The sequence below is a fragment of the Rhinoraja longicauda genome, chromosome 9, assembly GCF_053455715.1.
Source record: "Rhinoraja longicauda isolate Sanriku21f chromosome 9, sRhiLon1.1, whole genome shotgun sequence".
Classification (NCBI taxonomy): domain Eukaryota; kingdom Metazoa; phylum Chordata; class Chondrichthyes; order Rajiformes; family Arhynchobatidae; genus Rhinoraja; species Rhinoraja longicauda.
In genome coordinates this window covers 13674418-13700784 of record NC_135961.1, presented here as the reverse complement: position 1 = coordinate 13700784, position 26367 = coordinate 13674418, and the positions used below count along the sequence as shown (strand labels likewise).

At 40.6% G+C, this 26367-nt stretch overlaps 1 protein-coding gene across 28 annotated transcripts in view; it reads left to right on the top strand.

Annotated features, from left to right (window-relative positions):
- Positions 1-26367, top strand: part of nrxn1a (neurexin 1a) — a 1341442-nt gene that overhangs the window by 298624 nt on the left and 1016451 nt on the right. For all 28 annotated transcript variants that reach the window (XM_078404791.1, XM_078404790.1, XM_078404793.1 and 25 more), the window contains one exon: positions 25832-25861. In XM_078404791.1, coding sequence (XP_078260917.1) covers positions 25832-25861 — 30 coding nt within the window. The remainder of the gene's footprint in view (positions 1-25831; positions 25862-26367) is intronic.

Here is a 26367-nt window from a genome sequence, read left to right as displayed (position 1 = left end):
GGACTAGGTGATCTTAATGATGTTAAGGAATCCATATCTAAGTTTTTGTTGAGTTGCTGAGCCTCCTGTGTTTTTCTCACCCACAAACTGTTCTTCAGGTTACGGATTAATTGTAGGACCTCAGCTTTGAGGTGAATGAACAGATATATTTTCTCCTGAAGGTATGGTGGAATTTCCAGACAAAAACACCTTGTTATATAGTTTCTCGATGTCTTGGTCATTCTAATCAATCCAGTCTGACGTTTTCTAATCAAGAAGTCAAGAGACTCTTCACAAATGTTAATTATGTTGGACTTTAGAGCAGTCCTTGGGATGTGGGGATTCTGGCTCCACTTGGTTGGGAGTCATAAGTTGAATGTGAGAGGCTGTCTGAAAAGAGCTACCTTTATTTATTCATCCAACCTTCCCATGGTGATTTTATTGTCCTGGCACTGATGCTGTTTGGGGGTCAGGCGAATGGAGATAACAGTAGCATTAGTAATGATGACGATGAAAAACGATCAGATTGTGATAAAAAATAAAACCGTCTGGTTCACCAGTGTCCTCCAAGGGAAGGAAATCTCTTGTCCTTCTCTGGACTGGCCATATGCAACTTCAGATCAACTACACCTGGTACATTTTCCTTTGAAGTGGCCTAGCAAGCCATTCCATTGCACCAGATTTACTATGTTTAAATAGAACTGGGCATAGCAACAACCATTGATTAAACATCAAATTCAGACATTTTAAAGTTATTCCCAGCCCAGCCAACATTGTAAAGACCTTCTCACCAACCTGGTGGCTGTAGTGAGAGAGCTATCCTACAGTCTAGATGTCAATGATTTGACATCATCAAAGCTAAAGTATTATAGCTTGCAGCCAATGTGTCAAACAACTCCATCACAATTGTTGGGTGTCTTGTCTCAGTGACAGGGAAGACTCACCAGAGATGTCAACACTGTGGTCTATAGGTGGAAGGGAGTAGCTGTTGGGAATCCTTGATATAACATTAGGTCAAACAGGGGGAATTAAACCAAACCTTGACAGCCACTTACTGTCCTCCCTTGGGTAATACATTTCTCCATGTTGAGCAGTTGGAAAAAAGCTCACAAATAGCAAAGGGCACAGAGTTACCTTGGGTGGGTGAATTCAGTGTCCATCACCAAGTGTCAGTTGGTAGCATCAACACTCACCAAGCTTGCTGAGTCCTGAGGGACAGAACTGTCAGAATGTGGTTGCAGTAAGGAGCAAGTGAGTCAACTTGAGTGATGGTGGGGCTGCACGGTGGCGCAGCGGTAGAGTTGCTGCCTTACGGCGAATGCAGCGCCGGAGACTCAGGTTCGATCCTGACTACTGGCGCCACCTGTAAGGAATTTGTACGTTCTCCCCGTGACCTGCGTGGGTTTTCTCCGAGATCTTCGGTTTCCCCCCACACTCCAAAGACGTACAGGTATGTAGGTTAATTGGCTGGGCAAATGTAAAAATTGTCCCTAGTGTGTGTAGGTTAGTGTTAATGGGCGGGGATCGCTGGGCGGCGCAGACCTGGTGGGCCGAAGGGCCTGTTTCCGCGCTGTATCGCTAAATCTAAAAGAAAAATGAAGCTGCTCGACCTCATCTTCATCAAATTACCTGTGACAGATACATTTGTCCATGTTAGCATGAGTGGAAATGACCACCTTGTGTAAACCCTCCATCGCCTCCTGTTGCAACAGACAGCTCAAAAGTGGTATCCGTGTGGCATTGTGGACTATCAGCAGCGGTAGAAGTGTACACTCCACCATGTGTAATCTCATAGCTCTTCATATTTATAGCAATAACATTAGTTCTGGGAATCCATTTTGGTTAAATGTGGAGTGCAAAAGAGGTAGCATAAACAGGACCAGCTGCACCTAGAAATGACAATATGCCAGCCCAACGAAGCTGTAACACAGGACTACTTGCATGCCAAACACCAGAAACAGCAGACAGAGTGATCTCGCGTTCAAGAGATCAAATCAAAGCTCTCCAGTTCCACCACATCTTGTTTTGCATGGTGGTGGATAAGTAAACAGCTAATAGGAAGCTCCAAAAATAGCCCCATCCCCAACAATTATTCTCAGCATGTGAATGCTGAAGAAAAGGGTGAGCATTCGCAATCTTATTCAGCCGGAATTGCTGAGAAGACGATCCATACAACTCCAGATATGAACATGAGAAACAGCTGAGAGCAATAGATATGGAAAAGGTTGTGGGACCTCACAACGTCACACTGAAGACATGCACTCCAGATCCAGCAGCATCTCTAGCTTTACCAATATAATTAGAACACTGTGTGCGAAGGAACTGCAGGTGCTGGTTTAAACCAAAGATAGACATAAAAAGCTGGAGTAACTCAGCGGGACTGCCAGCATCTCTGGAGAGAAGGGATGGGTGACGTTTTGGGTCGAGACCCTTCTTCAGACTGGTTAGGGATAAGGGAAATACGAGAAATAGACGGTGATGTGGAGAGATAAAGAACAATGAATGAAAGATATGCAAAAAAGTAATGATTTTAAAGGAAACAGGCTCTTTGTAGAGTGAAAATGAGAAGCTAGTAAAACTTGGGTGGGGGAGGGATAGAGAGAGAGGGAATGCCGGGGCTACCTGAAGTGAGAGAAATCAATATTAATACCTCTGGGCTGTAAGCTACCGAAGCGAAATATGAGATGCTGTTCCTCAAATTTGCATTTAGCCTCACTCTGACAATGGACTCTGACAATCTGACTGACAATTGACTCTGTCCAGGGACCCCGACAGTCCTTTCAGGTTAGGCAGAGGTTCACTTGCACCTCCTCCAACCTCATCTACTGTATCCGTTGTTCAAGATGTGGGCTCTTATATATCGGCGAGGCCAAATGCAGACTGGGCGATTGTTTCGCGGAACATCTTCGCTCAGCCTGCATCAACTAACCTGATCTCCCGGTTGCCGGACACTTTAATTCTCCTTCCCATTCCTACACAGACCTTTCTGTCCTCGACCTCCTCCATTGTCAGAGTGAGGCTAAATGTAAATTGGAGGAACAGCATCTCATATTTCGCTTGGGCAGCTTACAGCCCAGTGGTATGATACTGATTTCTCTCACTTCAGGTAGCCCCGGCATTCCCTCTCTCTCTATCCCTCCCCCACCCAAGTCGCACTAGCTTCTCAATTTCACCCTACAAACATCTAACAATGGCCTGTTTCCTTTATCATCGTAACTTTTTTGCATATCTTTCATTCATTGTTCTTTATCTCTCCACATCACCGTCTATATCTCTTGTTTCCCTTATCCCTAACCAGTCTGAAGAAGGGTCATGACCCGAAACGTCACCCATTCCTTCTCTCCTGAGATGCTGCCTGTCCCGCTGAGTTACTCCAGCTTTTTGTATCTACTATAATTAGAACACTGTCACCTATCCTATGATATGAATATACACAAAATGCTGGAGTAATTCAGCAGGTCAGTCAGCATCTCTGGAGGAAAAGAGGCGACATTTTGGGTTGAGACCCTTCTTCAGACTTGACTTGAAACTTCACCTTTTCCTTTTCTCCATAGATGCTGGCTGACCTGCTGAGTTACTCCAGAATTTTGTGTCTATCTTCATGTGTAAACTGGCATCTGCAGTTCCTTCCTACACACTATGATGTGGATAATTACCCAGCTATATCCTGTTCACGAACCGCAAAACAAATCCCAACTGGACAACTGCTGTCTAATACATTTACTGCTAATCATCAACAATGATGGAAATTGTCATCAAGTGGCACTTACTCACCAATAAACTATTGACCGAAGTTCAGTTTGGCTTTCATCAGGTCACTTGGCTACAGACTCTTCCCAGCCTTGGTGCACAAGAGTTGAATGTGAGATATTCAACATCTCAACCCAAACTACTACCACAGCTGTTCCTTTGGTCAGTGCCTCAGCTGCTTCATCAGTGGTATTCCTTTGATCACTAGGTCAGAGGTGAGGATGCCTGTTGATAATTGCAGTCCATGCTTGCATGCAGTAAGATTTAAACAACATTCGAGTGAAGGTTGATTGGGAACATATCACATTTGTGTCACAATGGAGCCAGGCAACGATCACCCACCAACAAGATAAAATCTAACCACTTACCCAAGACATTCAGTACCGCTATCTTGCCCAATTTCCACACCATCAATATCCTGGGGGGGTCAATATTGACCTGAAACTCAACTGGACCAAACCACATAAATACCGTACCAAGAGATTAAGAACAGATAAGAAGTTGGTATTCAGCCAACGTCCTAAGTCCATTTTACCATTTGCAAAGCACAAATCAAAAACACAATGAAATACTTTCTACATACTGGGATGACTGCAATACCAATATCACAGTTGGCACCCATCAACCAGAAACATTAATTCCTTCCTCCACTGGCACACGGTAGGCGCAGTATACCCAGTGTACCAGTTATTCAGCAAGGCTACCCTAATTCTTTGACCCCCATCACCAAAACGTACATGGGCTTCAGATGCACGGAAGCTACACTACCTCAAAGTAATGCATCATCCTGACTTGGAAACATATCATTGGTACTTTATTGTCCTTGGTTTGAAATCCTAGAAGTCCAGTCCAACTAGACAGTGGGATGCTTTGGAATTTCAAAATTTGATGAGGTGCTGGAGCTGAAGTTAGATCGAGCCTTTAGGTTTAATTAATTGCTAACATTTGGGGATTTTAGTCACCAGATGAATTAAAGGAGGTCCACAGAACAGAGCTATATTTTATGAGTAGCAGTAGGGAGACAACATCTCTAGTTTCTCCAGTGTTTTGGGTCTTCTTCCCTTTTGAGGAAATACAGTTATGGCTTCAATCAAAAAGACATAGCTTGAAATAAATTATGCTCTGTGGTAATGTGCTAAAACAACAAGTTATGTGGTTAGAGGCCTCTGAAGTCATATTAATAAGGTTGGAGCATAAGCATGTGCATATTTTGTTTTGCGTCAAGTTCGTACAGGGTAGTCATGCATTTAATATGGGACCTACTGTCAAGTATTTAGCCTTTTTAAAAAAAAAGACATAGTATGGAGAAATGCTCTTAAGGCCAACCCGGTCCTTGCCAACCATTGATCACCAGCTCACACAAGTTTGATGATATCCCACTTCCACATCCACTCCCTGCACACTAGGGAATTTATAGTGGCCAATTAATCTACAAACTCGCACATCTTTAGTGTGTGGGAGGAGTACCCTGGGCGGCACGGTGGCGCAGCGGTAGAGTTGCTGTTTTACAGCGAATGCAGCGCCGGAGACTCAGGTTCGATCCTGACTACGGGCACTGTACTGTAAGGAGTTTGTACGTTCTCCCCGTGACCTGCGTGGGTTTTCTCCGAGATCTTCGGTTTCCTCCCACACTCCAAAGACGTACAGGTATGTAGGTTAATTGGCTGGGTAAATGTAAAAATTGTCCCTAGTGGGTGTAGGATAGTGTTAATATGCGGGGATCGCTGGGCGGCACGGACTTGGTGGGCCGAAAAGGCCTGTTTCCGGCTGTATGTGTATGGTATGGTATGGTAAAACCCAGGTCACAAGGAATACGTGCAAACTCCACACAGATAGCACCCAAAGTCAGGATCAAACCTGGGACTCTGGCACTGTGACACAGCAGCTCTTCCAGCTGCTAAGCAAGAAGAAACCTATTGTGCCAGAGATCTTTTTTGACAGAGCTCTGCAGATAGCCCCTGCCCCTTTCCTCTTTCCTCCACGTATTGTTCTGATTAAGGTGTTTATCTTGGTCTCTTATTGAATGCTTACAACAGCATAAAAAACACGTACTGGTGTCACATCTGGCTCTTTTGCTAATTGCTTTAAATCTGTCTCCTCCAATTCCTAACCCTTCTGCCACTGAACACAGCTTCCTTCCATTTATCAAAAATGTCTTGCATCTTTTTAGCACCTCAGGTTTTCTGTATAACTTTCCTTGTTCTACGGATATCAACAGTTTGTTTAATATAACCAAATTCATGAGATTAAATCTCATGAATCTTTTCTGCATGGTCTTGAAGGCTGAGACATCCATCACGACTCAAAATACAGTCCAGAGTATGCCAGTGCTTGGCACAGTTTCTTTGCTTCTGTATGTCAACTATTTTCAACTACTGTAAGTCTGTGATCTCAAATGTCTTTTCAACTGTCTTCACAACTTGTTCTTTAGCATTCAAAGGATATTTTTAAACGCACATCCAAATTCTTTCTGTTCCTGAATTCTGCTTCAAATTGCTCATAAAAGGTAGATGATCGTGTTAGAGGGATGTTCTCCTTAAAATTACACTCATTATTTAATGCTACCTATCTTCCAAACTAAATCATTGCACAAAATTCCTATCGTATCTTCCTAGTATTTGACATTTCTACCCTGGGGAAAAAAAATCCTATCTACGCCTCTCATAATTTTATAAAACCTTTATCAGATCACATCTGCACATCCGTCATTCCAGAGAAACCAATCATAATTTGTCAAATCTCTGGTTATTGCTAATACTCTCCAATCAAGGCAGCAAATTGGTGAATCTCTTCTGCACGCTCTCCAAACATAGAAAATAGTTGCAGGAGTAGGCCATCCGGCCCTTCGAGCCAGCACCGCCATTCAATATGATCATGGCTGATCATCCAAAATCAGTACCCTGTTCCTGCTTTTATCCCATATCCCTTGATTCCGTTAAAAGCCTCCACATGTTTCCTGTAATGTGATATACAGAACTGTCCACAATGTTCCAAATGTTGCCTAATCAGAGGTTTATAAAGAGCCAATGTGACTGAACAACTTTTACACTCCATGCTCCAATCGATGAAGGCAAGCATGCCATCTATATACTAAAACTCGCGTTTCTTTGTTTGTTCCTGAACTACAGCTAAAACGGTACATGATAGCGTAACAATGTTAGGCCCACCTTACTCACCGTCGTCCCTTTGGTGCTAATGGAAGAAGTTTCATGGAAATCGGCGTTATATTTTTTAAGTTATTCATATTTTAAAGTTTAAGTCTATCTCCTTGGGAGGGAGGTGGAGGAGGGAGGAGGGAGGATGGTGGTTGAGGTGGATGCGGTGGGGGGGAGTGGGAGGGGAGGGAGGGAGGAGGGCGGGGGGAGGAGGCAGGGGGAGAAGGGGCTGCACCAATGCAGGTTTGGGCCCAACGGGTCCATTTGGTCTAGTATACCTTTAACACCCTTTTCATGTTTTTTGTCACATTCAATGGGCATGCTCCCAAGGTCTTTTTGTACTCTGCTACGAGGCCAGTTAGTGGATACTTTCCTTTTCATTTGACCTCCCAACATGATAACCTCATATCCTAAACTTTATCTGCCATTTCTCTACCCAAATCTACCATCAAAATTTATCCTGTTGTGTCCTTTGCCAATTTCTCACTACTCATAACTACACCAATTTCTCTGTCATCTACAAATTTACGAAAATCAGACCATGTACAAATTTACTAATCAGACAATTTTCATTCCACATTATTAACATAGATTGCAAACAACAGAGGGATCCTTGTGGATAGTCGCTGATGACTGACTTTCAGTCAGAAAATAAACATTCCTCTAACACGACCATCTTATCTTTTATGAGCAAGAACATTTTGGATCCAATTTACATACCCAGCATGAATCCATGTGTGACTTGATCTTCTCCACCAGCCCAACATGGCTTCACAAATGTTTTGCTAAATTCCATGCATATAACATCCACTGCCCTATCCTCAGTAATCATCTTCCTCGCTTACACACAAAAACTCAATCAAAATTGTGAGACAAGGCCTCCCCCGTATAAGCTACGCTGACAATCCCTAATAGGTCCATGCTTTTCCAAGTACAAGTAAATCCTGTTCCCAAGAATCCCCCCCATTAATTTCCCGACTACGAATGTAAGATTCACCTGCTTAAAAGTTCTTGATTCTTAAACAAAGAAATATCATTGGCTATTGCCCAGTTAAAATTATCCACCACAATAACCCTATTTTTGTTTACATCTTTTCATGATCTGTGTGCCTATCTGTTCACTTAGTCCTTGCTGGATTTTGGGAGGCCTGCAGTATAAACCCATTATAATGTTCGTACCTTTTCAATTTCTGAGTTCTGAGCTCTCCAACCAATCTTTTGTCAGTGCAGACATGATATTCTTCGAAATCCATAATGCAAGTTCCTCAACTCTTCAACATCCCATTCTGTTATTGTCTAATATCTCTTATTTCACAAGTTGAGCTAATCTTGCCATAAAGATCTTTTTTAACAATTTGAGTGGCAGAAAGTGCACAATCCTCTTGGTATTTTATACTATCTTTCACACTGTCGGCCCTTTTATTGTTTCTTTGAAAGAGAAGAAACAATAGCAAACTCAAGCAACAACTTTTGATCTACTTTGGTTTGTCATCTTCTGAGCTACCAACTCTTGAAAAAGTCCTTTGTACCTCTGCATCTATTTCTACAGTCACTCCATATTACGTAGGATAAGAAGAGGCATTGTTCCACCTGTCACCTCTTATTGCAATATCATTCTTCAAATTAAAACTTGACATTTGACGTTACTCTATCAGCTGAATCATAGACATGCATGCACCAGCTCCCTTATTCATCATAGACATGCATGCACCAGCTCCCTTATTCATCACAGACATGCATGCACCAGCTCCCTTATTCCTGCTTGGTGCATTGGTACCACTCTAGTCATGGCATATCAGCACATACTTTTTGCATGAAATGAAATTATTTATAATAAAGGTCAACAAGAAAACAATTTACAGCTTTTCGAACACATGGAATGCTTTAAGAATGACCACCCTTCATCAGAATGTGTCCCACCACTCTATCTCCAGGTCCCTCAGGTCGGCCGATTTGGGGCTATTCACTATCCCGCAGTCTAGGCTTAAGCTCAGGGGTGACTGCGCTTTTGCGGTTGCAGCTCCGAGACTGTGGAACAGCATCCCTCTCCCCATCAGACCTGCCCCCTCCATTGACTCTTTAAGTGCAGGCTCAAAACCTATTTCTACTTCCTAGCGTTTGAGGCCCTCTGAGGGGGCGCTGTGAACTGTTTATGTATGTGCTGTTATGTTTGTGTGCCATTGTATGTTCGTTTCTTAGTGCCTGAAGTGATGTACAGCACTTTGGTCAACGTGGGTTGTTTTTAAATGTGCTATACAAATAAAATTGACTTGACTTGACTTGACAATAATAATTCTGCGCTTTGATAATATCAACAGTTTCCCCAAAGCATTGTTTGTATTGACAGATTTTTGTAAAATATTCTTCTGATTGTCATGTGCGCTTTACAGCTCCTAACATTTTAACTGTGATGATGCCTTTAAGGACCAAGATGCAATGTCTTGCCTTGTTGATACTGCACTAACTGCCGCTATTGGGCTATAAATATGCAGTCCTAAGATCAGTAGCTGAACGAATAAATGTTCTTCATCTCCATATTTAAATTAGGCCAGAAAATAACGAGGCTCAGTCTAAATAGAGTACATATATACAATGTTCTGCACGAATTGCTCCATGACAGCAATGGGAGAGGTAAAAAAGCCCCCAGCTGTTTAATAATTAATAACCCACCAGTGAGTTATCATATACTGTTTTCTAAACTGGAACGATTTGATGTGTAGTCATTCAAGAGGCATAACACACAAACATCTGAAAGCATTGAAGAATTTGCTGGCATCTTAATTGCAAGTAAATAAAAGTACCATTCAATTCATTGTTAATCCTGCTAAATGAGAGTTGTCTAAACCGATTTATAGTTTATTTCCACCGTAGCTAATCTTGCAAAGAAAAAAAAGGACTGCAGAGTGATGCAACTATCTCATAGCTACTGTGTCATAGGTTCAATCCGGATCTTTAGTGGTCTACTAGACCAAGTGGACCCGTTGGGCCCAAACCTCTCCTGCATTGGGGCAGCACCCTCTCCTCACCCCTCCTCCCCCTCCTCCCCCCTCCTCCCCCTCCCTCCCTCCACCCCCCCTCCCTCCACTCCCCCTCCCCTCCATCCACCCCCCTCCCCTACCCCTCGCCCCCACTACATCCCCCTCAACCCCCCTTATCCTCCCTCCTCCCCCCCCTCCACCCCCTCACTCCCTCCCTCCCTCCCTCCCTCCAGGAGATAGATTAAACTTTAAAATGTGAATAACTTTTAAAATATAACACCGATTTCAATGAAACTTCTTCCATTAGCACCAAAGAGATGACGGTGAGTAAGGTGGGCATAAAATTGTTGCGCTATCATGTACCGTTTTGGCTGTAGTTCAGGAACAAACAAACAAACAAACGAGTTTTAGTATATAGATGTGGTTTACAGAGTATCTCTGTCAACATGTGGACTACCCTGCTATGCTTCATTTTCTGACATATCCCAATAATGTGCTATCGATATTAATTTGCAATGTAAACCATCCATAGTTGTAGGTGCTTGGTAGGAAGGTCAGTGAGTGGGGAAAGTGTGCAGGGGGTAGTGGTTGCTGGAGTAGTAAAATAAGCGGGTGAATTGTACTAATACAGGTTTGTCTGAGGGCAGAAGGGCAGAAGACTTGTGGGCTGCTGAATGGTCTTCTATGGTGTAAGTGCGTCATTAAGCACACAAACCTCTCCAAGTCCTGCATTCAGAAATAATATGAAATGCAATAAATGTGAGATGCAAAACATGAAGCAGCTGCAAATGGATTAAACTATACTGGTTTATTCACAAAATGCTGGAGTAACTCAGCGGGTCAGGCAGCATCTCGGGAGAGAAGGAATGGGTGACGTTTCGGGTCGAGACCCTTCTTCAGACCCGAAACGTCACCCATTCCTTCTCTCCCGAGTTGCTGCCTGACCCGCTGAGTTACTCCAGCATTTTGTGAAAAAATCGATTTGTACCAGCATCTGCAGTTATTTTCCTATTAAACTATACTGGACTCAGTTAGGGGGGAAATACAGATGCTGCTTCTACTGCTGACTGTTATATGACGGTCCAGCTGTGGGAAACAACCTGATCATAACAGCTGTGATTTCTTCTGAAGTTGATTGGTCTCCCAGCGTGTGTGCTTTAGAATGGGTGGGTCACTGGAAGATTCTAGCAAATGCAGAACCAGGCAGCAATCTCAGAGCAGGTGAGATCTCAACACCACAGGTGAGGCAAAATGTGGCATTCATTACTCAAAGCATGGCAAGTCATTGCTTGTACTTTCTTGTCTCCATATTCTATTTTTGTGTGAGGCATGTTCACTTTCATAGTTAACCATGATATAACTTTCTGAAGAATTGCAAGAAATCTTCAGGACTTAGATAATATCCCACCTGGTATTGTTCCTCACTTTTTGTGGAAATAAATTGCAGAGTCATGATTTTTACAGAAAAAAACCATTTAAAAATATGTTTGGATTTCTATTACTACATTGTTGAAAATATTTTGATAAATTAGTTCCAATTACACCATTATTTTCTGACCTATTAAGAAATCAAACTTTTCTCTCCTGGCCTAGCTCACGAGGACTTAGTTTAGTGCACACCAGAAATACACTCCATGCAAACCAAACAAAATGGCTGAACATCACCAGGACCTTATTTGACCTCTGGGCAAATTTCATGCTTTGTCCTGCCTTTCCCCTTTTCCAGCTTTCTTCTCCCTCCCCTACAGTCAGTCTGAAGAAGGGTTTTGACCCGAAACGTCACCTATCCATGTGCTCCAGAGATGCTGGCTGACCTGCTGTGTAACTCTGGCATTTTCTGTCATTTTGTGTATCAACCAGCATCTGCAGTTCTTTATTTCTAAATTTCACTTCACTTGTTGATGCAGGATTTGTAAAGATATATTTGAGCACATCCTAGTTCTTAACAAAATCCGTGATCATAAGGTGCTCATGCAGAGTGAAATATCTGAAACCAAGAGAGTAATGTTCTGAAATGCCCCAGTGATTGGAGCTTGCTTCGTTAGAAGTGGCAGTGACGTATAAACACTGGGGGAGTGTTTAGAGTAGAGCCAACAAGTATTAATAGACAATAGACAATAGGTGCAGGAGTAGGCCATTCGGCCCTTTGAGCCAGCACCGCCATTCAATGTGATCATGGCTGATCATTCTCAATCAGTACTCCGTTCCTGCTTTCTCCCCATACCCCCTGACTCCGCTATCTTTAAGAGCTCTATCTAGCTCTCTCTTGAATGTATTCAGAGAATTGGCCTCCACTGCCCTCTGAGGCAGAGAATTCCACAGATTTACAACTCTCTGACTGAAAAAGTTTTTCCTCATCTCTGTTCTAAATGGCCTACCCCTTATTCTTAAACTGTGGCCCCTGGTTCTGGACTCCCCCAACATTGGGAACATGTTTCCTGCCTCTAATGTGTCCAACCCCTTAATAATCTTATACGTTTCGATAAGATCCCCTCTCATCCTTCTAAACTCGTGTATACAAGCCTAGTCGCTCCAGTCTTTCAACATATGACAGTCCCGCCATTCCGGGAATTAACCTAGTAAACCTACGCTGCACGCCCTCAATAGCAAGAATAGTAGTTTTATATTGATTGCCTAGGTGTGATTCTGGAGGGATCCAAGCATCAGACTGCACTTTTCAAGAAAATAAGACAATTCTTCGCCTGGATACAATATCAACAGAGCCCTGACCACTGCTGTGGGTATCACCACTTTGCCTTTGAATGAGTGTACAAGAGTCTAGCACAATGCTGATGAGGAACATGACAATATGTATGAAAATTCATAATGCAGTATTTGGAGAAGTTTATTAGCTTAACATTGCCTCTGATTATTTAATTCAAGTGCATCAGGAGCACAAGACACAGAAGGGTCCTTTTAACAAGATGGTAAAAATATAATGGTTAGGGAGTCTTTGTCCTTTGTCATCATCTGCAACCAAATTATTATTCACAACAGCCAGAGTACTGGTCCTCCATTGAATATGGCCTCCAAGCATTAAATATTAAAATCATACTTCAACAAGGGTGCAAACAGCCAACCTATCTTTTATATAACTAAGTATAAACTTATCTTTTCAAAAGATTACCCTTAAGCATGATAGTATATTGATGGCAGCACAGGAAACATATTTATGCCAGGACTTAATGTGGCAATTTCTCCCTGATGTATGGTGTTTTCACTTTTCTGCTTTTTTCACTGTTTGAGTCAATAAAATCACCCAAGAGGTCATGAAGAAAGTTCAAGTGCAGTGCCATTCAGTAGTAGAATGGAGCAAATGCCTAGGTCCCATTTTACCCATTGTACCCATTTTCAATTACTACTGAATAAATTAGAAGAGAGTGAATGGCCATAACAATGATGGAATTTGGTCAATTCGCATGCTGCTTTAATAGTTCTTAAATATTTTAAGATCTTTTAATTGCACCACTTTGAGCTACATTAGATGGCAAATTATAAGACTAAATCAAAACTTAAAATAACATAAAATAAATATTTAATCCGATAAGGCTTCAGATTATTCTACTTTGGAGAAAATGCGAGCCTTTTTTATAAATATTAATGAATGGAAGTCAGAAATATGATAACATCATTTTATTTTGGTTGGACTTTGTGGAATATATGCCCAAGCAATTAAAGGTAAAAATCTATGAAAAGGTAAAAGCCTTCTTTGATGAATCAGAATTTGTGCATCTTCGTAACTTATCAGCAGAATAATGAATATCGTGCAGTTGGTTGCAAATTCTCAGCCTGAGATTTTGACAATAACTGCTTATTAATAAATAAATAACAAGTAGTATTGCATTAAAACTCTCTTTCTCTGATGTCAATTGTGATAGGCAGGTATGTTTTTACGTATTCAGAATGCAGATGTCGATATTATTGCCGATCTCTAGTTTTTGAGACAATATCAGGCAGCTTACTTCTTTAAATCCTGTTTCATGTGCAATGCAAGAGCTCCACAGAATTAATTGGCCTGTATTTCCAGGTTCTAGGCCCAGGGAAACATCAGGCAGAGCAGAGTATTTCTGAATCAGATTGGATAGAGTATTATTCGGGGGAGAGCCTGAAAGTTACAGTGTTTGCACATGATTAGTGCCCTTGTCCTTCCAGGGAGTAGAAGTTGTCAGTTTGGGAGGCATGTTAGAAAGTTTTGATAGATGTCCAAACTGCATCTTGTTGGAGAGCATTTATTCCCATATGCAAGATATTTGTGAAAACAATATAGTTAGTCCAATTTCCTAGCTCCTTCCACTTAAATCGGCATTTTTTTCAATCTTCAAGTGCGTTATCTAATTCTTCTTTAAAACCATCCTGCAGCTGGTAAACCTCGTAGCCTTGAGTAAATCCAAAATGTAAATAATTGCAAGGAGGAGATATTTCACCTTGCTCATATGGGCCAAATATGCAATGTGAAAGTGAAAGTGACCCAACCTCCAAAAAGTGGTTTGAATTACTTAATTGAATTGTCATACCCTAATACATGCACAGATGATTTTATTTTGTGCAGGTTGTGAATAATTGTGTTTTAGGTTTATTTTTAGGGCAATTTATGCTTTGAAACAAAATGTTTTTATGACTGAGCCCCACATGGTTTGCATGCATCAATGGATCCTAACCTAGTGGAGGATTAATTTAGTTTCTTATGTTGTAATTGGCCATCTGTTTATTTAGACAAATATAAATGTCGCCTTCATTTGGGATGTAAAGAAATAATGGTGAAAGGCCACCGATTGTGTTTATTATGCGTAGTAAACCAAATGATAGTTCATAATGCACTTCAATATGTAATAACATAATTTCCAGTGACTTCACTTGTAATGGTTCAGGCAACAAATAGATGAATACAGAGTGACATCGTTTTTTTTGTTGTTATTTCTTTCATAACAAAATGCAGGGCTATTTTTTGTAATCGTGCGGAATGAGTTGAGATGCAAGCTAACTTTGATCTTCTAGGTCTCACGGTCAAAATGAAAAAATACACTGAAATGTGGTGTCCTACACAGTAACCACAGCCAAAAATCGAATAGGTATTGATTGAAAATTATAAAACCTATTTGTGGTAATCGGAACTGTGTATAGTTTAACTTCTAGTTTTGTGCATTATGTTAACCAAAGTGGCTTGCCATCAAGACAAGAGAGTTAGTATGCACCTCCTCTGACCTCATCCACTGCATTTGATGCTCCCAATATAGCCTTTAGGTCACTCTTTCATCGAACAGTTGGGTGCAGTCTCCCAAGGCCCTCTGCATCTTCAGCTTGCTAACCACTTTAACTCTATTCTCATTCCCAAACCGATCTTTCTGCCATGGACTTCCTTCATTGCCAGGGTACATGGAAACTGTCGGGGCAGCACCTCGTATTTATTTTGAGTAGCTCACAACCCAATGGTATGAACTTTGAATTTTCCACTTTCAACCCACCCCCATCATCTTTCCCCTCTGTTCCATCCTCCCCTGAGAGATGCACATTCATTTCTCTCACAGTCCTGCCCTCTTTCCCATTCCCCATGGTCTTCAACCTATACCCCTTCCTCGAGCTCAATGTTCCTTATCTCTCTTTATCCTGCACTGTTTTGCCTCTTTTTTAAAAATTTCTAACGTTAATCCACCCATCTGCTAAACAAGCCCCCCACTTGCATCAAACTATCACTTGCCAAGCTCTTCACTTTTCCAGCTTTCTCCACCTTATTACAATCAGCGTGAAGATGGGTTCCAACTCAAAAATGTCACCCATCCATGTCTTCCAGCCATGCTGCCTGATCTGCTGAGTTACTCCTGCATTTTGTGCTTTTCTCTCAAGATTCTAGCATTTGCAGTTCCTTGTTTCTTCATTCTGCAAGAGAGATCAAGCTAGATGATCGTCATCTTTTCTCTTGAAGTGGCTATTTCTCCATTCTAAGTCCAAAAGCACAGAATGTAGAGGGACTGAGCCACAATCCAGTAAGATTCATGATTTTGGCACCACTGGTGATGTTATCAGAGATAAAATAAATGAAGTGATGTTCAAAATAAATGAAGTGATGTTCAAGTGAAACCCATGGTGGTTTGGGAGTGTGTACAGTTTTAATAAAGTACTGATTTTCAGGTAGCAGAGGCGTGAATTGGCTTGATTAGTAAGTCATCCTCAATGCCCTTTTTTCTAGCATTTTTCTTTCTAGAATGTGCTTGAGGTAGGTAGCAGGTAAATAAAAGTTCAGTACTTGTGTGCCAATCCAGCTGTGGGCAGCACCGAGATTAGAGAACAGTACAGGAACAGGCCCTTTGGTCCACAATGGCTGTATCAAAAATGATACCAAGTTAAACTTGGCACCGACTCTGCTGCTCTGCATGATCCATATCCCTCCATTCCCTGCATGTCCACGTGCCTATCTAAAAGCCTCTTAAATGCCTTATCTACATTCACCACCACCACTGGCAGTGTGTTCCATGGACCCACAACTATGTGTAAAAGAAAAATTGCCCTGCACATCTCCTTTAAATTTTCCCTCTCTAATCTTAAAGCTATGCCCTCAAATCTTTGATGTTTCCACGGGGGAAAAATATACTGATTGTCGACCATATCTATACCTCTCCTAATTTTATAGGCTTTTATCAGTTCTTCCCTCAACTTCTGACATTCCAAAGAAAGCAATCCATGTTTGTCTCACTTCTCCCTGTAATTCATGTCCTCTAAACTAGGCAGCCTGGATTATTCCTCTAATCTAATTTGGTAAACTACTTCTGCACCCTGTCTAAAGCTTCCAAATCCTTCCTGTAATGGGCGACCAGACATGCACACAATACTCCGAATGCATCCTAACCAAAGTTTTATAAAACTGCAACATAACTTCCTGTCTCTTATACTCAATGATTTGTCCGATGAAAGCAAGCATACCACACAGCTTTACACTTCATGTTGTGTTGGCATTTTCAGGGAGCTATGGACTTTTGGACCCAATGATCCCTCTGTACATCAAGGCATTTAGAGGTTTTGCTGTTAAATTGTTTACTTTCCTCTTGCATTTGACTTCCCAAAATTCAACATCTCACTCTTGCTCATAATGATGAGTAGTTAATTTATCTGGCAACTAAATACAATGTTAAAAAAAAAACTGAGACCTGGAATCACATGAAATAACATGGAAAATAGAGATAGGATTGCGGAATAACATGCAGCTTAGCTCATCTTGTCTGTGTTGGTATTAACTCTCTGTAAATACAATGAACTTAACCAAATAGCCATTACAGACATGTGGTTGCAAGATGATCTTTGCTGGTAACTCAATATTCCAGTGTACTTGCTATTTCAGAATGATGGACAGAAAGGATTAAAGGATGGCATGCTGATATTGAAGAATAATGTCAAAATAAAGGATCTTGGCTCAGGAAGTTTGCATGGCATTAAACAATTTCAAGAAACAAATCTCTGGATTGAAGTAGACAATAGATTGTATTGATCTGTGGCAGACTTTTGCTTGAAAATAATTTGTAACAGAAGTAATGCAATAGTCATGGGGGACTTCAATCTTCTGATAGAATGGGCAGTGTAATTTTGAGGATGAGTTCATGGAATTTATATGGAACAGTACCTGGAATTAGGGAACAAGCTATGTTACCTTTGGTAACGTGTACTGAAAATGGAATAAATAGTGGTATAGTAATGTATCCACTGGGAAACAGTGATCATATCATAATGTAATAAAAATGAACTGTAAACGCCGGTTCATACCAAAGATAAATACAAAATGCGGGAGTTACTCAGCAGGACAGGCAGCATATCTGGAGAAAATGGATAGGTGACATTTCAGGTGGGGACCTTTTTTTGTGGGTTGGAGTTGGGGGAGGGGGTGGGAACGGAGACTGATAACAAGAAATGACCAGAACGAATCAGGAACGGTAACAGGTGACCTCAATCAGGGAGTGAGTGTCAGTTAACTGACTAGTCCCTAACGGGTCCCTACTGTGACCTGTTCTTCCCACCTTGGTGACCACCCTGTGGACTAACAGATGACCACATATCCTCCCACCCTGCCTCTTGTAAAGATGCTATCCTCTACCCTCCATTCCTCCATCTCCTCTGCATTTGTTCCCAAGATGAGCTTTTCCATACATGGACATCTGAGATGTCCCCATTCTGTAGTGAACATATCATAGATGGGTACTGATATGTGACTCCTCTGTGTCCTGTAGTACTGCCCTCACTCCCCTTCCCCCCAAATGCAACAAGGAAAGAGTTCACAAGGTCCTCACCTTTCACCTCTCCAGCCTCTGCATCCAACAGATCATCCTCTGACATTTCCATCACTAATCACATGTTCCCATCTCCACCCCTTTCCACCTTCCACAGAGACTGCTCTCTCCACAACTCCTTGGTTCGCTCATCCCTTCTAACCCAAGCCGTACTTTGTCCTGAAACCGCAGGAGATGCACCACCTGTCCTCATACCTCCTCCCTCGATTCCATCCAGGGACCCCAATACTCCTTTCAGGTGAGACAGAGGTTCACATGCACCTCTAATCTCATCTACCGATGTGGGCTACTGCACCATGGTGAGATAATGCATTAGACCCGGTGACCGTTTTGTTGAACACTTACATTCAGTCTGCAAAGGTCTTCTGGATCTCCAAGTTGCTAACCATTTTAACTACCCTTCCTATTTCCATACTGACCTTTCTGTCCTGGGCCTCCTTCATTACCAGAATGAGGGCACAACCAAATTGGAGGAACATTATCTCATTTTTTGCTGAGGTAGCTTACACCAAGCGGGATGTACGTTAAATTTCCTAACTTCCCTAAACATTCCCCTCCCCTTTCTCTCCCCCCCCCCCCTGATTTCTCCACTAAAAGGCGAACAGTTCCATAGTTCTCAACAATATACCCCTCTTGGGGTCACACTGTCCCTAGCCAACAATAGGTCTATCAGGGAACCTCCCTGATTGAGGTCATCTGTTGCCAGCCCTGATTTGTCCTGGTCTTTTCTTGCTTCCAATTCCCCACCCCCCGCCCTACAATCTGTCTGAAGAGGGGTCCCCACCCAAAATGTCAACTATCCAGAGATGCTGTCCGACCTGCTGAGATACTCCAGCATTTTGTGCCTATTTTTGATCACAACAGTTTGCAAACAACAAACTTAATCTATGTGCAAGAAAGTCGAACTGGCAAAGGTAGTTTAGGAAATTAAATTAAATGTTCTGACGGTATATAGACAATGACAGAAATGAAAAAAAACACAATTCTCAAGGAATGTTCTCCTTGGAAAAATAAATATCCCATTAGGAAATTGACTCACTGTGGAAATTTAAAAAAAAATGATTAGGATGGTAGTAGAATGATTAAAAAAAATGTATACATTTGCAGAGATCGGTAGAATGACTGAGAATTTCTAAATATAATAATCTGGCAAAATGTACTACAAAATTGATAAAGAGGCAGAAAAATCAAATTCATAACTATCTTAAATTGATGGAGTTGTTATTACCATTTCCACAAAGCTCTTCCACTGAAACACTAGGCATGGCCAGGCGTATTTCCCAGTTCAAGGTCCAGCATGGTCCTTCCTCAAGTTGGATTCTCCGCATACTGTTCAGAAAACTCTCTTGCACACATCTAATAAATTCTGTCCCCTTTAAGCCTTTTGCAAGTCTCAATCAATATTTGGAAAGTTAAAGTTGCCCACTATGACAATGCCTTCCTCTGAGTGGTCATCCCCCCCGACAGTATCCAAAAGGGTATGCGTGTTTTATGTATTCCTGTCCCATGACACCATGATTGTTTGACCATGCACCAATGCAAACATGTATCGGAGCGGCCTGACTTATCTTGGCAAAGAGTGTATTTTTTTTTTCCTGAAGTAATAATGCTTTTCAACGGTGCTGGTGTTTTAAAATTACATGCTAACAGTACCAAATCTAATCGTGCATAAAATGAAAATCAGTGTATTGTCCAACGTCGTACACCCTTGTGGCTTTTTTTTTCATAATATTATTGCCAATCTAGTTCTACATTGCAGTCCTTTCTGTGACTGCATTTTGACTGCTAGAAAGTTGCTCCCTTTCCCTTTGAGTATTCATAGGTGCCATTGATGACCCTTGATGGGGCTTCAGACTTTTTCACAAGACCAATTCAGTGTCTAGGATGGGTCAGTAGTTTGGGTCAGTGTCAGTAGTTTAGGATGGGTGGCTGCCAGGCACTGATGGGGATTGCTGGGCGGCGCGGACCCAGTGGGCCGAAGGGCCTGTTTCCGCGCTGTATCTCTAAATCTAAATCTAAAACATAATACCTGAGAGACTGTGGAGGAGGGACATAGGTGCCCCAATGGAGGAAGACACCAATCTGATAAACCTCCACAACAATTCTCAAATGTTTGGTTAAGCAATAATACAGTGCTTCCTTAGCACTGATCAAGTATTGCCAGTCTTTCAATCTCATGAAATTGAAGTTATGCAGTGGATTTGTCAATCATACCATGTATATATCATCTATATTCTTTTCATGAGAATCTGCATTCTAAAAATGAAGAGGTGTTGAGGTCAGTGTGGGAGTGGAGGCCTGTTTCTGCTCCTGCAGCAGAGAGACAAGTTCCTGCGCTCTGCAGCTTGGTGCCTACATGAGAACAGCTGGTGTGTGCATCTCTCTGCTGAAGCAGGAAACCGATCTGTTGATGTGCGGCCTCCTTTGTACCTGTAGAATTACAAGCTTACCCTGGTTTGCATCTCTACATTCATTGAGAGCAACAATGTCTTCACTCTTGGCATCTTGCTCCTCAATGAGATGAGGAATCTGCTCACAAGTGGCATGCCAGCTTAGTGAGGGCATGAGATTGATACCTGATGCCACATCGCTTTATCCTTTGGACCTTCAAGATGTCCCCATGGGCCAGAGCACAGAATTACCACTGGATTTGAGTTCAGACATGTGTCACTTTCAAATGATTGTGCACTATAATGTATTTTTTTAAATTTTGGGCTTCTTTTTATTTCTTTGTTTATTATATCATCTATTGAGTACTGTGTTTACAAACCTCTTGCGCTGCTGGTGCAAGTAAGAATTTCAGTGATATGTTTCGGTACATGCAACAATAAAACACTCTAGACTCTTGGATGATGGACATTATTTGATGAGGTTATGGCCAGCATCTTGCAAAAATGCGTACATCACTTGCACATTATCTTCTGCCCCTGCATAACCTTCCGCAAGTACACAGAAAAGGGCCCTTTGTGCTCTTTGTTATTACCTACATTTGTTCTGATAACATGCTAATAATTCAATAAGCGTTATAGAGTGATACAGCGTGGAAACAGGCCCTTCGGCTCAACTTCCCCATACCGGCCAACATTTCCCCGCTACACTAGTCCCACCTGCCCGCGTTTGGTCCATATCCCTCCAAACCTGTCCAACTGTTTCTTAAATGTTGGGATAGTCCCTGCCTCAACTACCACCTCTGGCAGCTTGTTCCATACACCCACCACCCCTTGTGTGAAAAAAAGACCCCTCAGATTCCTATTAAATCTTTTTCCCTTCACCTTAAACCTCCATCCTCTGGTCCTCGATTGCCATACTCTGGGCAAGAGACTGTGCATCTACCCGATCTGTTCCTCTCATGACTTGCATATTATTTTCTTTCCTGCATAGCTTTCCATGACAATAGAAAAGGACCCTTTGTGCTCTTTGTTATTACCTACATTTGTTCTGATAACATGCTAATAATTGAATAAGCATCAATATTAACATCCTTGATAGGATATTCCAATTGTATCCATCATCTGCGATCTTGGGACTAATATTGAATGGACTTCACCCTCTTGCCAAATCATGTAAGATCCTAAAGTTTCTGGCATTATTTTTTGGTGCTACAGTGGTTCACTCTCTTGCCAGTTCTAATGAAGGGTCTTCAACCTTAAATTCCATTTCCCGTTCCACATATGCAAACTGACCTGTTGAGTATTTCTAGTAGTTTCTAATTTTACCTCTTCTATTCATGATCTCCTGGCAGGTTTTGTCACCCAACCGGTCTAATCCTTTTGCCATCAATTTCACATCACAACTTCTGTGTTTCTCCTCTTTAGCACTCGCTCTTCAAGGCTTTCATAATGTGCATTGCTGTTGTTTGGCCATGCAGTGTGTGTCTTTAAGGATTGATACAGCTTGAATACGTTCCTTGACTTTTCTCCAGTGAAGAGTCAGCAGTCGCATTCAATAGACAATAGACAATAGAAAATAGGTGCAGGAGGAGACCATTCGGCCCTTTGAGCCAGCACCGCCATTCAATGTGATCATGGCTGATCATTCTCAATCAGTACCCCGTTCCTGCCTTCTCCCCATACCCCCCGACTCCGCTATCCTTAAGAGCTCTAACTAGCTAGAGCATGGTTCCGGAAATGTCCTAATTTCATGCTTCATGATGTAAATCAACATAACGCTTTGTCTTTTTGGCATGTTTCACAATTCCTTTGTAGGTGGCCGGATTTGGCAGTTTTGCCCAATGCAATAACATTATCATAAATAAGTACAATAATTTTTCTTGTCACTGCCAATTTAAGGCATATAGCTAACATATATAGTTAGTTAGAAAGAAAGGATCTGGCTGGAATAATGATCAGGAATGTGTTTTAGGACATAACTGTTCTGTAGCTCAGCTCATGCTCACTTTATCTATACTCCACCTTCACCTTTGATACCCTCATCTTTTTTTTCCGGTCAATACAATACAACAGATTGACCGTACAGTTGTGAAAGTTAAATAGTACGAAATCATTGTATCAATAGTAAAACAATATAATCATATATGATATTTTCTGACCGACAACAAAAGGTGTAGGCAGAAGCCAAAGCTTATTGTGCCTACCCTTAATACTTAACAAAATATAATTAAAAAAACACAACATCATAAGTCAGAAGCAGATAAACAAAACATAGAAATAAACACAACTATAGTCAAGAAACTCAATCTAAATTTAAACATTTAAATGATCTGAAATGTAATGCTAAATACTAAATACAGTATTACAGATGGGATTTAGATCCATAGAATTGAATCACAACTTCCTCACTTTTGCATTAAAATCCCATTATTTGGCCTTCATGATTAACTTTTAATTATTTGAGCACATAAACCTATAAATCACATTTAAACTCTTCCCATTTGAAAAAAGATATATAATTCTTCCTTTCTTGGTTCAAGCTGGTAACCTCACAATTCCAAATAATGAAACCATCTGCAATATCTTTTTTATTAAAATTTAAATACCTTTGACAATACCTTTCTGTACTAATTACTGTGATGTCTACATTTTAACGTTAATAGTTTTATGATGACCTTACTGCAGAATAACATCATTGTGTTGGCTATTTCAGTTTTTGAATTATTCTTAGAGTTTTTTTCCCTTTCAAATAAAACAGTTGTTGATTTACAAAAATTCAGAAAATTATAAAAGCAGTTAACAGCTGCCCCCAATAACATAATTGACAGATGCGAAGTTCAAATGGTGAGGCAAATTGAAGCTAAGCAGTTAATTTGTTGCCATTTGGTCCATACTGATCAGTCAGGTATCATCTCACTCTGTGCCCAAAAAGGGAGGTTTTTTAAAATTATTTTCAAGATCAGACACAAATAGCTGAAGTAACTCAGTGGGTCAGACAACATCACTGGAGAAATGGAATAGGTGACGTTTCCGGTCGAGAGCCTTCTTCTTTTATTTTGAGTTCCATCACAAGCTTGCATAAAGGCTAGCTAATGCATTCCCAATGTCTCTAGAATACATATGATGCCAGTGCACTGTCACGAAGTTTGAACCTGTTTCCCTGATGTATTTCAATATCATAACGTGTAAAATGAAAGTGAAAGGCCAGGTTTAAAGGTTGGTGTTTAGAGGGAGGAGATTAGGAAACGACTTGTAAAAGCAATTAATGAGGGTGTCAGAAAAGTGGAAAAGAGGGTAATTTGTAAGAAAGAACTGCAGATGCTGGTTTACACCGAAGATAGACATAAAATGCTGGAGTAACTCTGCAGATGCTGGTTTCCACCGTTCACAACCGAAACCACCTGCACCCCCAAAAACTGCTTGTGATGACCATAACCTTTTCATTGTTCATCACACCATTACATAACTTAGGGGATTGATGACCATTTTTGCTCTTATACTTATTTTTATACTTCTGTATTGTGAGGCCTGTTTTTTTTAAACTATGAAATATTTTAAATGAACAAGCTAGAAAATATTTTAATAGAACAAGTCTTTTTAAGATTAGTATAGAATAATCATATTGCTTGATGGCAGACATTGAGATTTTTCTGAAAATGAAGTAAAATTAATGCTTATTAATTTAATAATGCTTTGCTTGTTAAGTGCAGAGCAAAACTTTGATTGCTAATCACTATTCCTAAAAAATATATTTGTGTGCTAATCAACGTGTTTTACTACGTCTCAAAAGACCTTGGAGAACTGGCAAACAGAAAGTACTGATGACCCATTCCGCAGAATGACCATCTGCTTTTTAATAGTCCTGGTGTGATTAGCAGTGATTGTGGACCGCAGACATATGTCAGGTCTTGCACATGAATATACTTGCCTCATTCCCACTGAACAACTCCAAACCAAATTTAATTTGACTGGTTATACAGATGCAAAACCCTGTTCTCCATTCCCTTCAAAGAGTTTAGTTTAGTTTAGAGATCCAGCAGGCCCTTCGGCCCACCGAGTCCGCACCAACCAGCGATCCCCGCACATTAGCACAACCCTACGCACACTAGGGGCAATTTACATTTATACCAAGCCGATTAACCTACAAACCTGTACATCTTTGGAGTGTGGGAGGAGACCTAAGATCTCGGAGAAAACCCATGCGGTCATGGGGAGAACGTACAAACTCCATACAGAGAGCACCTGTAGTCAGGATCGAACCCGGGTTTCTGGAAGCAGCTCGACCTCTACACCACCATGCCACCTTGTTATTCTTGAAAAAGAGAACAGCAATGAATGAGAAAACTACTACGGGATAATGAAGTCCACAACAAAGTTCATAAATGTATCTCTAACATAAGATGCACTGGCATTTTCTGCTTTTTTACATTCTTTGAATGCAGGTCATTGATTTTGCCAAAATTATTGAGTATTTATTTTTGTCAAAAAAGTTAATGTGATAATAATGCCTAAGTCATAAATAATGAGAAGGAAGCAATATAACATCTTAGCCAATCACATCATAACAATTCTAAATGAGCATGGAAACTGACTAAAATCAAATGTGTATTGTTACATTTCATGTCAAAATAATAAAATATGGCATGGAAAATGTTAGACATTAATTTTGGAAACTGTGGTTAGTAATTTGGCACATGAGAAAATTATAAGCATTTAGCTTTGTTTTATGGACGCATGATTTGTAGAAAAATTGGAATCGGCAGTCTGTTAAAATTAAATATTGATTTGAATATAAAAGGGAAAAGTTTAACCTATGAATGTTAAGTACTCAGCTGTAAAACAAAGGTTTATAGTGCAGAGAGAGTGTAATTTGCCCATTTTGTCCATGCTGCTAATGCTACTGCTCTTTAAACGACTCTCACTGTTCTGTTTTCTCCTTTAACTCTTAATTATATCACTGGTTTAATTATTTTATTCTTAGGAGACACAATTTTGTCTTTCTGAATTTCAAGGTATTTAAAAATCTTCTAATTTCTGATTTATCTTTTCATGCTCAGCAAGAATTGATATCAAGTTGAATATCACCTATTACTAATCTCCCTGACTAGGGCAGAGGACTTGTTCGCCCTCGCAAAACATTTCATAATTTTAGAAACTTCTGTTAGAAGGAAAGTAAATGACTAGAGCTGAGTACTTAAAATCCATCCGATTCTTTCTTTTAAAGTTATTGTTTGTTTCCGAGTATGATATTATTATAAGATATTATAACTCAGCAAGAATTAACCAGTCAAGATTTTCTTCATTTCAAGGCGTTATCTCTAGCAACATCTACAGGACTGGTAAGATCTTTTTCTAACACATCTTTTTGTTTGGAATCCCTTTAATGGTGCAATATTTTATTTCTCTAACAAGTAAATCGCATTTGTTTGTGTACTTAAGTTCAAGACCTGTCATTCATAGCATTAGTGTCCTAGAAATGTGGACTGAAAATAGTTGTTTATTTATTTGTAAGTGCATTTTTTCAGAATAGCATTTTGTTTTAATGGGATGATGGAGGAAGTCTTCATTTCTGGAAAAAAAGTGACCGTTTTTGTAAATGAGTTTGACATTAATTTGAGTCATTTAATTTTCAATTTTTAATGATATTAACTTTTAAAATGAGTAATGATTGTGATCAGTGCATACAAAGCTCTCTGCAAGTCATGAAAGCTGCTTTATTTGGAGTGCGTTCCTTTTAATATTCAGCAATATGAATGGTGCTTCACCATGGAATTGTACATAATTATATTGGAGAGCAGATTGGTATGCTGAACAATTATTATAAACTTCCACATTCTGTATCATG